Source organism: Rana temporaria, chromosome 3, assembly GCF_905171775.1.
Source record: "Rana temporaria chromosome 3, aRanTem1.1, whole genome shotgun sequence".
NCBI classification, from domain to species: domain Eukaryota; kingdom Metazoa; phylum Chordata; class Amphibia; order Anura; family Ranidae; genus Rana; species Rana temporaria.
Genome location: NC_053491.1, coordinates 225,029,222 through 225,047,197, shown reverse-complemented (window position 1 = coordinate 225,047,197; position 17,976 = coordinate 225,029,222). Strand labels below are relative to the sequence as shown.

At 42.4% G+C, this 17,976-nt stretch overlaps 1 protein-coding gene across 2 annotated transcripts in view; it reads right to left on the bottom strand.

Annotated features, from left to right (window-relative positions):
* Positions 1–17,976, bottom strand: part of GFRA3 (GDNF family receptor alpha 3) — a 71,989-nt gene that overhangs the window by 21,789 nt on the left and 32,224 nt on the right. For both annotated transcript variants that reach the window (XM_040344362.1, XM_040344361.1), the window contains exon 2: positions 4,607–4,876. In XM_040344362.1, the coding sequence (XP_040200296.1) occupies positions 4,607–4,876 (270 nt within the window). The remainder of the gene's footprint in view (positions 1–4,606; positions 4,877–17,976) is intronic.

The window sequence follows — 17,976 nt, the reverse complement described above, 5'->3', positions numbered from 1 at the left end:
GTTCAATATAACAGACCGACCATCTATTGCTTAACGATGCTAATGTCATCAACTCCAACCACCTGTCTATCTGTTGTCTGTTATAATGTAAATGAGTCTAGGATAACTTCTAAGGGTCTTTTATTGTTGCTTGTGCTAATTGACCCTGTAATTGCGCGAAGGAGTTCTGTGTTGATATGTATGATAATGTGTATTGTAGTCTAGGAGACAGCAAGACTAGGACCTGAAAGATCATGCCTATGAGTTACCTATGCTGTCTAAGGGATTAGTTAATGAGCTCATGTTAATTAGGTTCCTGGTCACAGGTGTATTGCTGGAGTGGTATGAGCAGGTTGTAGGAACCTCCTATTTTTCTGTATTCTTAAATAAAGATGGTGATTCCTGCTTGAACCTCAACACGGAGCTTCGTCTCGTCTTTGGGGGATAATTATTCGTATGGGGTCTTATTCGGCTGGTTGGAGTGTCTTGTAGCTGCCTTGTGTTCGGGAATTGAATATCTTAAACGACGTTAACCCCTTTAATACACAGGGTCACGTTACATGGTCACTCTCAGGAAACAGCATATGGGGTCAGCTTCCATTCCACCTTGTCACCAGACAAAATCCTTGACTCCACCATTCATAACAGAAAAAGACCACCAGAAAACATAAACTACGGGTTTATTGTAAAGGTATGACACTTACATCAATGATAATATAAACAGGCAAGATAAGATATGTGATCACAGATATATCCAAAAAGCGCTGTAACAATGAGCTAGTTCAGTCTACCTGACTGGTTTCGTTCAATAGAACATCATCTGGGGTAGACTGAACTAGCTCCTTGTTACAGCGCTTTTTGGATATATCTGTGATCACATATCTTATCTTGCCTGTTTATATTATCATTGATGTCCGGTGACGTATGGCAACTCGCCGGTCAGCAAGTGGTTAAACAGAATTTTTTTATTTAAAACAATTTGTTCATCAGGTTTTAGCAAGAACATCATGATTTCAAATTGAATGATAACCTAAGGATCACTGTACCTAAAATGTAACTTTTGTTGATAATCCATTGAATCAACAAACTACACATGATATGCATCAACCTGATCAGTTTCATGGTGGGAGCAGGCACAGATAGAACATCATTGCCAACTGTACCTCATTTGGAGGGACTGTCCTTTTAAGACCAAATCCCAAGTCCAAGTCACTCATGCTGCTGTTGTTCCTTTTTTTGATCTGAGGTCTATCTCTATGCAAAATTTGACTACGATAAGTATTATGCTGCACGAAACTTTTTAAACTTTTTATCCAAGCTCTTTTTTACTGCATTTGTTATTTTGAAAAGCCAATACAGAGGTAAAAAAACAAACACTTGTGAGGTTTAGCCAATCATTTTCTGCATATTAAATCTTTGTGGTCCATATAACAGTGGCCATGGCAGGGATGTATTCTTTTCGTAATTCAACCCCAGTATGTAGGCAAACTGAAGAATGCAAAATTTGGTGCAGCTCTGCATAGAACCAATCAGCTTCCAGGTTGTTGTTTTTTCGCTAGTGGCTGCAATAGCTGCTAGTGACGATCACTGTCTTCTACGGGCAGGGGCGCCTTCCCAAGCCTGTGGTTGCAGGAAAGAAATTTGCTCTGTGTATGACTGGTCTTAGACGCTGATTGCCTACCATGCACAGCTGCACTCGATTTTTCACTCTACAGTTCTAGTAAACCAACCCCACTGTGTGCTAAAAGATGTCCTTTATAAATAAATTATAAATATATATATATTTATTTATTTATTAGAACTTTGGGCACAGGCAGTGATTCAAAATTCACTTTCCAAATCTGTTTAGCAATGCAGAAAGAGTTTGGTTGATTTCAGTATTTCAGGAAAAACAGATTTGCGTCTGTAATAGGGAAAGTGAAAAAGATGATAAGATTAAGTGATATAATGTGCCTGGGTTTAAAGTGGTTGTAAACCCTTACAGACCACTTTAACCTACAGGTAAGCCTAGATTAAGGCTTACCTGTAGGTCAAAGAAATATCTCCTTAACCTACACAGTTAAGGAGAGATTTTCCAAAAAAGGGGCACCGATATCTACGGCGCATGCACGCCGTAGACAACGGCGCAGGTGCACTGAGCGTGCCGTTAGTGAAGACTATTGTGCCGTCACTAGCGGCTCCCGAGCGGAGAGACGTCATCGCTGCTCCGATCAGTCACAGTGCCGGAGCAGCGATACCCGGAACTCACTCTGGGAGAGATGGCGGCGATGGAGGAGGTGTTCGAGGACCGCTTCGGGGGCTTTGATCTCAGGTAAGTAATTCATAATGCGCTAGTATGCTATGCCTTTCTCTTGCAGGGTTTTTTCCCCCAGATTTTTAAGAGGGTTTACTTCCTCTTTAACAATAATTCTGGGGATAAATTGATGTTGAAATGAGTTGTTTTTTCAATCAAACCTCACTACATACAGTATAATCTCACCATACTTTATCTACCAGGGGCTGTTAAAACATTTTGCTGAATTAAGCTGTAACAATTAAAGGATACCTTATCCCAAGAACAAAAATGTAATATATTGTAGCTTGCCAGTCCTTAGATTTTCAGCAAGTACATGCAGGCTTGCAAGCAGGGCGCCACAGGGGAACGTCTGTCACTGTTTTACAAGCACGTGATTAGAGCCTGAGCCTGATACTAGCGAATCATTATTCGCCATCAGTTTTCGGCTTCTCGCCCTGGCCAATCAGGACAGGAGATGGATCTAAAGAAGACCGGGAAGACGTTGTGCCGTGTATCAGGGGAGCCATGACCACTGGAGGGCTCTGTATATGAGGTAAGTGCGGACATGGAGGGGTTTGTTTGCCACCCCCCCAAAAATGTTAAGCACCCGCTACCACTGGTCTTTGCTATCTCCTGTAAGCTGAACTGCCTGTAAGCTTTCCTTTTATAAACTAGAGAGGAAAAATAGACGGTTCTAATCTCAGCTGGTTCCTGCTGAACTGGCAGAGATTCAAACCTTGTGTGGGCAGGCTGAATGTGCTTGATCGATCAACTTGGGTACAACCAGCCAGCCATATTCAGTTTTGATTATCGCTAGCAGCCGCTAGCAATAATCACTGTCTTCTCCCAGAAGGCACGGCTTCCCCAGCCCGAACTTGCCCCCACTGCCAGGAGAAGATAATTGTTTGGCAGGAGGGATTCCCCAGCACTGTCTGTGTTGATTGGAGAATCATAATCACAGTCTATGACCGGCCGTAGAACTAGTAAACTGCAATATATTTTTTTGTTTTTGAGTTTAGATGCACTTTAATGCCTGCCCCTGCTGTCTAAAAAGTTTTAATGCCATGCTATACTATAGGTACACTTTATAACAGTGTTGTCCTCCAAAACACACACAGTTTATATATGGTTCTTTCCAGTGTGACATCTAAGGCCTGTACATTGCCACATGTATTATATGTTTCTGGGTAAACTACATAGAGAACCTGCATTTAGTACAAAGGAAGTTTGTGATTTGATCTCTGATATTTCAGCCTACATCATGGGCGGCCCCCCGCAGTGCCGGCCCAAGACATTGTGCTGCCTGGTACCAAGAATGAAATGCTGCCCCCCCAAAAAAAAATTACACCCACCAAAATGCCCCCATATCCATTATTTGATATCATGATAACTAAAGTGGACCTATCATGGCTCTATACATGTATATAGGAGTATAAAGAGGACCTGTTATGGTTGTTTACATGTATAGGAGTATAAAAAGGACCTGTTATGGCTCTATTCATGCAATTAGCCCCACAGTGGAGAGGAGAGCAGAACGGGAGGAGCGGCGGCAATTAGCCCCACAGTGGAGTTAAGAGTGGAGCTGGTGGAATGGGATGGCGGGCGGGCGGGCGGAAATTTGCTGCCCCCCTTAAAGTGCTGCCTGGTACAATGGTACCATCGGGTCCCATGGTAGGGCCAGCCGTGGCCCCCCGTCAGCCACCACTGAAGACTGTAATGGGCAGATCACAAAGAGGACTCTAAACTTGCAATCTTTGACATTTCAATGTATATTGAGGGTATCTAAATCCCTTGGCTGCTCTCCACAACAAACATTTGCAATTTGCAACTTTCAATTTTCAAACCAGCAACACAATAAATGATGTGGTTCTTGGAAATTAGCTGTGTTGGAGCCACTCAACCAACCTCTAAAATCACACTGTACCCTTATTTTAGACAGCATTGACTTTATGTTAGGTATCCTTGGTGTCTCCACATGTTTTTCCTGTCTTTGGGGGACGTACAAAGCAGGTGTCATTAGGTATAATGCTATGAAGCATAATGAGCATAATGAATAATGAGATACATTTTAAGAGCTAGAATAACTGACTTATATATTTGTTTTCAATATTAGGAATTCTAATCACTTCACATATTGCACAGTGTATACGTTTGATACAGTTGTACCTTCTTCAGAGTTACTGTTGTCAGTGCTGCTCCATGACTAATTAAAAACAGGGACATTTATCTTGTATGATAATGAAATAATTATTATACGCATAATCATAATGTAAGCCTTACATTTTTCTAAACAGATTTAATAATTAAATCCCAATGTATTGCAACCTTAAGTTGAATGAAACAGAGACTCACCGGGAACATAATCTGGGTGAAGAGCCCAGTAAATATTCAAGCAATGCTCTTCCCTCTTCAATCGTTGACACTTGCATTGCATTACAGAATTCTGGGAAAGAATGTCAGCTGCTTCTTTACACTTTACAGAATTGACTTGGTCCATCACATCTGTTCCGGAACAGTTCTTGTAATCATAGTAGCTGGCTTTGCAGGGAGAATCTTTTAAACACTTCTCTTCAGCCAAGATGCAATCAATTGGTTCCACAGAGTTTGCAGATAGGAAGTCAACTGTCAAAAAGAAGATTCAAGGTCATATACTCTGCTACCTGTAAGCAGTCAGGTTAGTAAAAACTGCATCACCTAGAATGTACTGTTGGTTTACAATGTCATCGTAGTAAGCATATGGCAGATTTAATGAATATTACCATAGGTGCACAATAGAAGACAGTCACCCAATCTTGTTGCTTTTGGCTGAATCTGCAACCAACTCTAATGTTACTCCAGGCACAAAAGAGGATCTTGGGTAGGCATCAGAGTACAAGGGTAATAATACTAATAGGAATGTTTCAAAAACATCTTGTTTTAAGACTAATGTGATAATTTGGTTGGATCTGGTATCTTGTTTATGTTAACGGATACTTCCAGATACCACCACTCAACAAACATTGGAGTAAAAGCATTTGTTGCATTAGAAAATATAATTTTTGTTTCAATCTTGATAAATTGTCACTGATAGCTGATAACAGCTGCCCTTCCCCTCTATAAGCTTGGCTGGGAGTACCTAGAAATTAAACTAGCCAGAAATTGACCAAACCACACTTAAACCTCTGACTGCCCTCTAATGGGCATGACTATCCTTACCCTTCTGCCCTAGCTATTGTATGCGCTAGCACAGGAGTGACTAGGGGTAAATATACAATGTAAATACCTACCCCCAATTGGAGGCTAGAATGGTGATTCTCTTATGGGACGTGACAGCTATTCGAGCTAGTATGAAGGAATATTTTTCACCACTAGCTAGTCAGTATAATCCTTATTCAAGCAAGACAACGTATATAGTTCTACAGTAATAGAGTGAAATGCTACTGGAAGTTACATTATTTATGGGACCCGTAAATGGATTCATAGAAAGAGGCATTGAGGAACATATGCCTAGTGAGGAATATAATTAAAGGCTACAATGGGACATTCTATTATGGGACATTTGACAACTAGATGAGATAATATGAAAGAATATTTTTCAACACTAGCAAGTTAGTATGATCCTAAAATATGTCGATCTGTACCTATATCAGAGCGGCTCCCGGCAATTACGTCTCTCATTGGCTCTCTCCTCTGCCCGGCTGATAGCTCCAGTGATGTCAGCCGGGGAGGAGAGGAGAGAAGAGAGAGAGAGAGCCGAGGAGTCACATGATAGCCAGGAGCTGCTGTGTCATAGGTACAGATCAGCATATTTTTTTATATAACACAGGCACAGGGGCACTTATTGTTATATTACATAGAGGATGGGAGGATTTTATAGTAATTATGAGAGCAGCAGGAACAGAGGGGGTGGGCACCAACACGGGCAGACAGGCAGGGCGGGAGGGGGAGAGGGTGGGGGAGAGGACAGAGAAGGACAGAGCAGGGCTACGGATGACGGAGGCACGTAAGCTGACCATGGTGTCAGAGCTCAGCAGCCATTATAAACCCTGGTCAGTTTACAGGGGGCAGGGCATAGCCAGGCAGGATAAGCTAGGATTTTTAGGTGTTACAGGGGGCCAAATTACACAGCACAAGCACTGTTCAGTATAGCAGAACAGTGCTTGTTGCTTTGTAACTTGGCCCCCTGTAACACCTAAAAAAAACCTGGCTCATCCTGGCTATGCCCTGCCCCCTGTAAACTGACCAGGGATTATCAATGCTGCTGAGCCCTGACATTGTGGTCAGCTTACGTGCCTCCGTCATCCGCAGCCCTGCTCTGTATTTCTCTATCCTCTCTGTCCTCTCCCTTCCTGTCTGCTTGTGTCAGTGCCCACCCCCTCTGCTCCTGCTGCTCTCATAATAACTATATAATCCTTCCATCTCGTCTGTAATATAACAATAAGTTGGGCATAATCAGTCTGCTCATTGATGAATCAAATCTCATCCAGTTCCTGCTGAACCGGCTGAATTTCGATCTATGTATGGCTGGCTTAAGGAGCTAATTGGTTGTACTGTAGTTTTCATGTGCCAACAAGGGATGTGCTGAAAGAAGGAGAGAGCAGTGTAACAAGAAGAGCTACAGTGCATCAGGAAAGTATTCACAGCGCTTCACTTTTTCCACATTTTGTTATGTTACAGCCTTATTCCAAAATGGACTAAATTTATTATTTTCTTCAGAATAATAAAAAAACAATACCCCATAATAACAACGTGAAAGACGTTTGTTTGAAATCTTTGGAAACTTATTAAAAATAAAAATAATTAAAAATTGCACGTACATAAGTATTCACAGCCTTTGCCATGACACTCAAAATTTAGCTTAGGTACATCCTGTTTCCACTGATCATCTTTGAGATGTTTCTACAACCTGATTGATTTAGTCCATTTGTGGTAAATTTAGTTGATTGGACATGATTTGGAAAAGCACACACCTGTCTATATAAGGTCCCACAGTTAATAGTGCATGTCAGAGCACAAACCAAGCCATGAAGTCGAAGGAATTGTCTGTAGACCTCCGAGACAGTATTGTGTCAAGGCACAGATCTGGTGAAGGGTGCAGAAAAATTTCTGCAGCATTGAAGGTCCCAATGAGCACAGTGGCCTCCATCATTCGTAAATGGAAGAAGTTTAGAACCACCATAGAGTGGGCCGCCCTTAGTCAGGGAGGGGACCAATAACCTGATGGTCACTCTGACAGAGCTTCAGTGTTTCCCTGTGGAGAGAGGAGAACCTACCAGAAGAACAACCATCTCTGCAGCACTCCACTAATCAGGCCTGTATGATAGAGTGGCCAGATGGAAGCCACTCCTCAGTAAAAGGTACATGACAGCCTGCCTGGAGTTTGCCAAAAGGCACTTGAAGGACTCTCAGACCATGAAAAACAAAATGCCCTGGTCTGATGAAAGGTTGAACTCTTTGGCCTGAATAGCAAGCGTCATGTCTGAGGAGACCAGGCACCTCTTATCAACCTGGACAATACCATCCCTACAGTGAAGCATGGTGGTGGCAGCATCATGCTGTAGGGATGTTTTTCAGCTACAGGAACTGGAAAACTAGTCACAATCAACGGAAAGATAAATGAAGCAATGTACAGAGACATCCTTGATGAAAACCTGCTCCAGAGCGCTCTGGACCTCAGACTGGGGTTCATCTTCCAACAGGACAACGTCACTAAGCACACAGCCAAGATAACAAAGGCGTGGCTACAGGACAACTCTGTGAATGTCCTTGAGTGGCCCAGCCAGAGCCTAGATTTAAACCCGATTGAACATCTCTGCAGAGATCTGAAAAGACGCTCACCATCCAACCTATTGTTTGTAGAGTTTTGAGGAAATTTATGAATTTAATCCATTTTGGAATAAGACTGTAACATAACAAAATGTGGAAAAAGTGAAGCGCTGTGAATGCTTTCCAGGTGCACTGTCTGCTGCTTCTTTTTTCACTGTCCAGTCGAAAACCCTATAGAAGTTACTGCAGCAGAAACAAACAGGTATCCTGCCCTGCCACTCCAGACAGTGCTGTGTGGCATGGCTTTTCAAATATCAGCAATGGATGGAGAGAAATACAAATCATTTGGTAGGTATAATATGTACTACTGTATCTGTGTATTTAGCGGTTTGCTTAGAGCTCAGTTTTAAATCAGATAATCTCTCATCTGCATGCTGGTTGACTCACAACACACCTGCCCTGTACTATACAGCACACTGCTCTTTCCGACCATCAACCTCACACGTAGAAGGCCATATGGAAGAATCGTTCCCCATATATTCCCTCCAGATGGAAAAGTATATTTGTTTACATAACGTCATGGTTAAACTGCCCTTATCAGGAAACAATAGGGTTAATTTATAACCTGTGATCGGTGTCTTGTACATATTTGTCCACTATTCTGTGAAAAGTGACCTTTGCTGATATGGCCATTTTAATACCAGGTGACAGTTTGTACTTCTGATCCAAATGTCTGCTGTTGCCAAAGTGTTAACTGCTGAGCTATAGAGTTTATTTAACTTGTGCTCGTTTTTCATTCATCTGACAAAAATAGAAAAGATTGCTTATTGTATAACAAGCCTCTTGTTTGCACAAATTTGACTGCAGCTGTACATCAGAAATGTTAAGGTTAATATAAAATCTCCAGGTGGTTCTTATCATTCTTTTTATTAAGAGATATTTTAATGGTTTCGTTTTGTTTTATTGTTTGCCAAGCTGTTCCAATGTACTTTTATATGCTCATCTTTTTTCAAAACATTCACTAGCCAATGTATACATTCTTTATGTATTGTGTACAGGATAGGTAAGGGCTGAGGAACCGTTGATCTTTTATATATATATATATATATATATATATATATATATATATATATATATATATATATATATACAACTTATATTACATCTATATCTCTATGTTGTTATTTTCTTGTACAAAGTGTTTTATTGAAAAAGAGACATCAATAAACAAAAACAAATACAAAGAGAAAAATAAAGATAAAACAGCGGTGGACACACCATAAGCTATCAATCATCAGAACAGATAGTCCGTAAACCTGAGAGTAATCCGGCTTCCAGGGGTCCAAGGCGAATCCTGAGGACCGGCAATAAAACGTTCTCATGAGAGGTGGCCTGCTAAATTAACCTAATGATGGCTTAGGTAACATGCCGGCTAACACGCCGGAGTAACTATAGAACTTAAAAGCAAAGTTGCTATACAATACGCAACAGTACAAAAAAAATAAAACATTTTAAGATAGTACATAAAATAACAGAAAAAACACAAAAAAATCTAAATTCTAGCAGGCACATAGCAGAGGATATCTGTTTTTCAAAGTATAAAACAAATAATACATCCCGCGTCCAGGGCCGACAGGACCGAGCCTGAGGGCCCAAGCCGCATAGAAAGGGAGGTTTGAAAAGAAAGAAAGTCAACTGGATAAGGCGCATGAGCAAATGGCAATAAAGAGAAAGAGGAAAAGAAATAGAGAAAAGTAAATAGAAAAAAGAAAGAGAGAAAAATAGAAGTAAAGAAAGAAAAAAAGAAAGAAAGAAAGGAAGAGAAAAAAAAAGGGGGGGTCCACGGGGCGGGGGGAACAGAGACCTATCAAAGAGAAAGTAGTGTTGGATTAAATCGTGAAGGGTGGTTGTTAGCCACCCAGGGTTGCCACACCCTGAGAAATTTATCGTGGGTATCTGCTAACACAGCAGTGAGTTTCTCATTTACCATAATATCATTAATGCAGGTTTTAACTGCTTCAAAACTGAGAACCGGGGTCTTCCGGGCCCTTGCAATGATCAACTTAGTTGCAGTAAAAACATGTGCCGCCAGCTGGCGTTCAGGGCGGAGAAGCTCCGTGATCGGTTTCCATAAGAGGGCCTCAAAAGGGTCCTTCTTTAGGTTGGTATTAAAGAGGTTGCGGAGCAACGCATAGACTCTAACCCACAGTCTGCATACCCTGGGACAGGTCCACCAGATGTGTGCCATAGTACCCTCCTGGGAGCATCCACGGAAACACAAGGGAGAATAAGAAGGTATAAAACTCGCCAGTCTGGCCGGGGTATAGTACCACCTATAGAACACTTTATAAGCATTCTCCTGAAAGAGAACGTTAGTAGAGCATTTAGACAATGCCACGGTCATAGCCTGCCAATCTTCCGGATCGAGTTGCCTCCCCAGTTCAGCCTTCCACTGAAGGTGGTAAGGTCTCAAGGGTGGTCTCCTAGAGTTGATAATCGCTGTATAAATGAGAGATATCAGTCCCGGGGAATGGGGGCGCGATCTACATAAGCTTTCAAATGGAGCTATGTTGTGTTTTTATGCATGAACATTTGTAGAGTATCAGTTCTTTGTCCCTGTCTAATTCCGAAAGGAGGATTTCATTTTCTGTAAACTAAACAACCAACTCCAATGGTGCAACTCAGTAGAGTAAGGAATACAAATCCAGGCAGCAGCTGATCTAAAAAAGCCTAAATCTTCCAAAGGACTCTAACAAACTGAATGAATAAACCTCAGGTACCACTTAGACAATATACATATTAACGGATTGTAGGTAATAAACCATATGTGTAATACTGTCAACAAAACCACAATAATAACTCACTCAAGCCACTGACATCGGTGCAGCTAGACACATGATTCAAACCCCGGACTGTCTGGGTGAATCTTGGACAGGTGGCAACCCTAATCTGTTGCCCTACAAAATGGGTCTTCAAACTACGACCCTCCATTTGTTCAGGAACTACAATTCCCATCATGCCTAGTCATGTCTGTGAATGTCAGTGTGTTACAATGTCTCATGGGATGTATAGTTCTACAACAGCTGGAGGGCCATAGTTTGAGGATCCCTGTCCTACAAGGTATATAGTATGTGTGGAACGGCTGACAACTGTGAAGCAATATACGTCATAAAATACTGAAGGGGTGAGGAGAGAGTGCTGAAATGTCACCAAGGACCTGGCTGTGGACATTTCAGTGTAACAGGATATCCTTTAGCTCTATGTGCTGTTAGGCTGGATTCACACCTATGCATTTTTAGTGCTTTTTGCATTTTGCGGATTTTCACTACAGAACGTGTTCCATAGGAAACCATGTTAAATGGACTGTAGTGCAAATCTGCAAAATACAAAAAGCACTAAAAATGCATAGGTGTCTGCAAAAGGCTTTGTCTATCACCTTGAAAAAGTGGACCACCGTGCTCCCGAAACTTTGGTGTAACTTTTTTGCTGATATGGAACTTCAGTAAATCTTGCTTTAGAATCAACTATGTGCTGGTTTTCTCTTAACGGCTGGGTAATTGTAAGGACATGGTTTACAGCACACATCTTTTCACTCTTTAGCATCAGCTTCCTTTGTGTCTCTCATCATTTGGTCATATGACTTTTAAAAGCCTCAAAGGAAGTTGGTGCAGTTGACTTCCCTCTGCTAGAAGCTGTGATTGCGGTTCTGAACAGGAAGTAGGTAGTTATATATTGCTAAGTATGTGTCAATAACTGCTGGTTCCACTCCGATCTGTGTCCAAATGGTGAAGTATCTCCACTCAGGTCTACTACTCTACCATACAGCATCTTACTAGTACAGGCGGTCCCCTAGTTACTAACATCCGACTTACAAATGATTCCTACTTACAAATGGAGGGCGGCAATAGGAAGTGAGAGGAAATCTACTCCAAGGAAGTGAAATTCACTCCTGTAAGAGTTATTATGGAAAAAAACTGATGCCTCCACTGATGCTTTATCACCAAGGCTTGTTTCCACAACAACCCAAAATTCTCAAAATCCAACTGTCTTTGGGACAGAAAGTGAGGTGAAATCTTCTGAACAGGGACACAGACAGCAAAACAAATCTTACAGGGGTGTTAAGCCTTCCCTATGCTATCCAAAAAGCTTAAAAATAGTTTTTTGGGCTGGAGCTACGCTTAAAGAGGGGGTTCACCCTATTAATTTTTTTTTTCTAGCATTAAATTAAGCATAGTAGCGCGAGCTACAGTATGCCTTTATTTTATTTTTTTTGCCCCGTACTCACTGTGTAATCCTATAGTGAAGATTCCGACTCCCCGCGGGGAATGGGCGTTCCTATCCAGAGGGAAGATGATTGACGGCCGGCTCTGCCATAGCCGGCCGTCAATCATCTTCCCTCTGGATAGGAAAGCCCATTTCCCGCGGGGAAATGGCCGGCCGTCAATCATCTTCCCTCTGGATAGGAAAGCCCATTTCCCGCGGGGAGTGGGAATCTTCACTATAGGATTACACATTGAGTACGGGGGAAAAAATAAAAATAAAGGCATGCTGTAGCTCGCGCTACTATGCTTAATTTAATGCTAGAATGTTGTTATTGTGGGTGAACCACCGCTTTAAAAAACATACTTGTTCCGACTTACAAACAGATTCAAGTTAAGAACAAACCTACAGACCCTATCTCGTTTGGAACCCGGGGACCGCCTGTACATGCCCAGGGTTAATAGTCATCTAGCCCAGGCCTCCCCTGCTCCTCATACACTGTAGCTTGTTCCCTTACTTAATGCCTTCACATAGAGAATGTTGCACATCAGCACTATATGATTAATACAAATAGGTATTGATGTTAGTAATTTTATTCTGTAAATTTTAGTTTGAAACTTAAATCCAGCTTTGAGCCCTGGTTCACACTGGGCTGCGGGAGTGAAGCCGTGCAAGTTCAACTGAACTCGCACGATTTCACTCCCGCTGGCAGTCCCGATTTCTGCCGCGATTTAAGAGACATCTGTGCAGGTTTCTGCACAGATGTCAATGTAAATCGCGGCCCTAAATCGCAAAAAGTAGTACAGGAACTACTTTTTGAAATCGGCGTCGCACCGATTAGGACGGTGTCATTGCCGACAATTTCCGGCAAATGCCGCCGATTTGAGATGCGATTTCACAAGTGAAATCTTATCTCAAATCGAACCAAATCGTACCCAGTGTGAACCTGGGCTGAATAGAGTAGGGAAGAGTTAAAGTAGTATTAAACCCAAAAGCAAACATTTATTATATTGCATCTTACCAATTCTAAGATGTGAGGGCTACAGTCATTTTCTTTTTTAGGCTTTCTTTCCTCAGGTGATCCAGCCACTAATGCCCTGTGCACACAATTAGAATTTCCAATGGGATAAAATCTGATGGAATTTTTCATCAGAATTCCGTTTAAGCTGTCTTGCATACACACTGCCAGACTAAATTCCAACCGTCCAAAACGCGGTGACATAAAAAAACACGACAAGCCGAGAAAAATTAAGTTCAATGCTTTCGAGAATGCGTCGACTTGATTCTGAGCATGCATGTTTTTTTCTCCGTCGGAGTTCCACACAGACGATCGGAATTTCCATAGGAAAAAAATAAAACATGTTCTATTTCTAAACTCCAACGGAAAAAAGTCTGATGGGGTCCACACACGGTCGGAATATCCGATAAAAAAATTGCGTCAGACTTTTTTCATTGGAAATTCTGATCGTGTGTACAAGGCATAAGTCTGTTGTTTTTCAAAAGAACAAGTTCTCTTGAAAATGATATCAGTTAAAGGGATGAGACAAACCATTTAATACTGACAGGGGTTCATTTAATGATCATCTTATCTGCTTGTGCATCTAACACTCTCCTCCCCCAAGACTGATAATGCTGCTGTTAAAATGTTCCCTCTGATCTCTTTTATCCAGAGAGGGGGCACTCTAATACGAGAGGTAACTTTCTGGCCAGATAACCAGGTAAAAACATTGGGTAAAAAGCCTGAAAAAGTAGACTTGTGCATCCACTACATCTATGGATTTGTAATATTTTTTGGGTGTTGGGCTTAATGCCACTTTAAACCTTCTCTTGGGTTTAAATAATACCTATGGTTAGGTACTGTAAATCTGTAGGTTGCCTTTGCTGACCTACATCTGAAAAACACACACACACACACCTGTTTTTGGGCTAATGCAAAAGGCCCAAACATTGTCAATATCAAGACCTAACAAGTAAAGCGAACCCGTGCTTTGACCATGCAAGGGAAAAACAACAACTTCCCTTTAACTTGGTCCGACTCCTATTCTGCAAAGTTGTTCTGAGTAACGGACTCGGAATATACAGGTAGTGTGTCAAAATAATACGTTTTAGAAATCAGTTTTATGAAGGTGGGATCTATGAAGGGGCCCATGAACAATAGACAGTAGTCAAAAGCACTGGCATAATATATAGTCTATAACATCTGTCACTTTGTGCCCACAAAAATCTGAACATTCAAAAAAGGAGCTCGAGCACCCTTATGTTTGCTGCACCTAAAGTGGAGTTCAACACAAAAATGGAACTTGCTTCCACTTTTTGGAACCCCCCCCCCCCCCCCCCCCCAGTGTCACATTTGGCACCTTTCAGGGGGAGGGGGGAGCAGATACCTGTCTAATACAGGTATTTTCTCCCATTTACTGGCATAGATCACCTCATGATCTACGCCACTTCCGGCGCCTACTCTGTGCCCCCGCTGGCTTCTGGGAGATACACAGCTCCCAGAACACATCGGGGACCAGTGAAGACACGCATCGTTATTCACTCATGTGCAGTAGGGAAGTGAAGCCGCAACGCTTCGATTCCTGATTCCCTCACCAAGGATGGCAGCGGGGGCAGCCGAGAGCTGAGCAATTGCTCGGCCTTGGATGCTGACATCGCGGGCACCATGGACAGGTAAGTGTCTATATATTAAAAGTCAGCAGCTGCTGTATTTGTAGATGCTAGCTTTTAATATTGTTTTTTAAGTGAGACCTCCGCATTAAATTGGAGGTCAGCAGTAGGATTGGAGCTCTGCGCAATGTATCCAATCAATGCTCCCCCAATAGAATTGGCATCTGTCTCAAGCCTCGTACACACGACCGAGGAACTCGACGGGAGAAACACATTGTTTTCCTCGTCGAGTTCCTTGTTAGGCTGTCAAGGAACTCGACAAGGCAAGTTTCTCCATTGCCGTTGAGGAAATAGAGAACTTGCTCTCTTTTTGGCTCATCGAGTTTCTCGACAGTTTCCTCGACGAAAATGTACACACGACCGGTTTCCTCGGCAAAAAAATATCTCCCAGCAAGTTTCTTGCTGGTTTTTGCAGAGAAACTCGGTCGTGTGTACGAGGCTTAACTCCACAGACATGATAATACTGTTTGATTTGGGACAAAAACGGTTGACTTGGAAGGGAGTCATGTCATGTCTATGGGCAAATTTACTAGAATTAACCTTGAAACTCAAACCCATTTTTTATTTAATTATGAATAGACCCGAAAAGAGTTAGCACTTCTGATGGTCTTTATTGCGGTGTGCCCACATTGAGGAGAGTCAACCTATCACCCTGTCTTAGGTAAAGCTGGCACCAAGACAGAAGAGGCAAATCTACAGTTGACATCATAACAGGAGGGGGAGCTGAGGCTTCTACGGGGTGGAATTCCCCCTTCACTGTGGAGAGATTAATATTCCCAATAAGAAATCCTCCAACAGGAAACATTGACAGACAAAAAAAAACCTGATCGGGGATCCAACTTTCTCTCACTCTATTCAAAACAAAGCAAATGTTCTTCCCTCTGTTTGGTTTTATGTTTCAGCACAGTTATCTTTACTGGCCAGGATGTTACACATCTGTAACCAGTGTGAATAAGCAGATTGTTTGGACAGGCAAATTTATGGTTATCCAAACAGGGACCTTATGTTCTCTATACTTTCTTTACCAGCTCCCTTCTTCTAGTCTGTATGAATCACATTTAGCAATTTTATCTCAACTTTCCTTATGTATCAACTGTATGAAACAAATGGGCAGATTCACAAAGATCTGCACCCGTGCAGCGTATCTGAGATACGCTACGCCGCCGTAACTTACCCAGCTTTGGTTTGAATCCAGAAAGAATAAGCGCCCTAAGTTACGGCGGCGTAGTGTATCTCTCGCGGCGTAACGACGCGGAATTCAAATGCGGCGAGTAGGGGGCGTGTTTCATTTAAATGAAGCGCGTCCCCGCGCCGAGCGAACTGCGCATGTGCCGTCCCTAAATTTCCCGCCGTGCATTGCGCTAAATGACGTCGCAAGGATGTCATTGGTTTTGACGTGGACGTGAATTATGTCCAGCCCCATTCACGGACGATTTACGCAAACAAAATAAAAAAAAATCAAATTTGACGCGGGACAGACGGCCATACTTAAAGGGGAGGTTCACCCTAAAAACGACTTTCTAGTATTACATTGGCCCCCCACATTACAATACAATTATGCCTATTATGTTTTTTTTTGTGCTGTGGCTTCCGGGTTGCGAGTCCCGCGGGAGTGGGCGTTCCTAACATGCTGGTGATTGACGTGATGACAAAAAACGAGCTCCCCCGTCACGTAAGCTTCATCACGATTGGCGAAAGGAGCCGAGCGGCGAGTCGGCGCTATACTGCGCCTGCGCACCGCCGTTCGGCTCCTTTCGGCAATCGTGACGCAGCTTACGCGACGGGGGGAGCTCGTTTTTGGTCATCACGTCAATCAACAGCATGTTAGGAACGCCCACTCCCACGGGACTCGCAACCCGGAAGCCACGGGTGAATTAGCTGTACCAAGGTATGTACAGCACAAAATGTGCTATGTAATAATAGAAAGTCGTTTTTAGGGTGAACCTCCCCTTTAACATTGTGTACGCCACCAAATAGCAGCTTTAACTATACGCCGAAAAAAGCAGAACGGAAACGACGTAAAAGAATGCGACGGCCGCTCGTACGTTCGTGGATCGCCGGAAATAGCTAATTTGCATACTCGACGCGGATTACGACGGGAACGCCACCCAGCGGATGCCGAAGAATTGCATCTACGATCCGAAGGCGTACGAAGACGTACGCCTGTCGGATCTAACCCAGATGCCGTTGTATCTTGTTTTGAGGATTCAAAACAAAGATATAATGCGGGAAATTTGAAATTACGCCGGCGTATCAGTAGATACGCCCACGTACTTTCTTTGTGGATCTGCCCCAAAGAATTTAAATACTTGCTATTGTAAGAGTAGGCATTCTCCTTTCGGACACATTCAACCCTTTGGCTTCAATAGCCATCTCTAATAGCTGTATTTAAAAAAGTGGTTCACTGTGAAAAGACATGTAGACAGGGTATTATTTGTCAAGGCTAAATATCAGCTGATTTCGGTTTACTGCCAAATCTCAGTCCGGGCAAGCTGCTGTGACATTTGATAGACAAATATGAGAGGGGAAACCATGCAGAGTCTGCCCAAGAAGTCAGCAGTTTAGGCAGATTATATAACATGCCCCTAATATGAACATGAAATAGCAAGTACTATTGCTTCATAATTATTCATCTCAAAGGTAACTTAGTCAGAGAGGTCAATGTGCAAGTCGTACCATTTTGTTATTTAGTAAGGTTGTAAATCAGGGGTCTCAAACTCAAATTACCTGAGGGCCACAAGACAAGTTTTCATATGCCATGGGGGGCCGCATGCAAACTTTCAAACTTCAAAAACAACAGTACTGGTGTCAGCGAACACATTATTAACCCCCAGCACTGGTGTCAGCGAGCAACATTAAAACATTGGTGAAATACTACAGATAGTGTCAGATGAATAACATATCGGGCTTCACAGAGGCATTTCTAAAGAGAATGGTGCATGTCTGTTAGATTGAGATGTGGCTAAGAAAACCCACCAATGATCGCATTAAAGATTAGGGGGAAATGCTTCAATGCGTCAGTTGATGGTCTTAAATCTATAGCCTCGTAC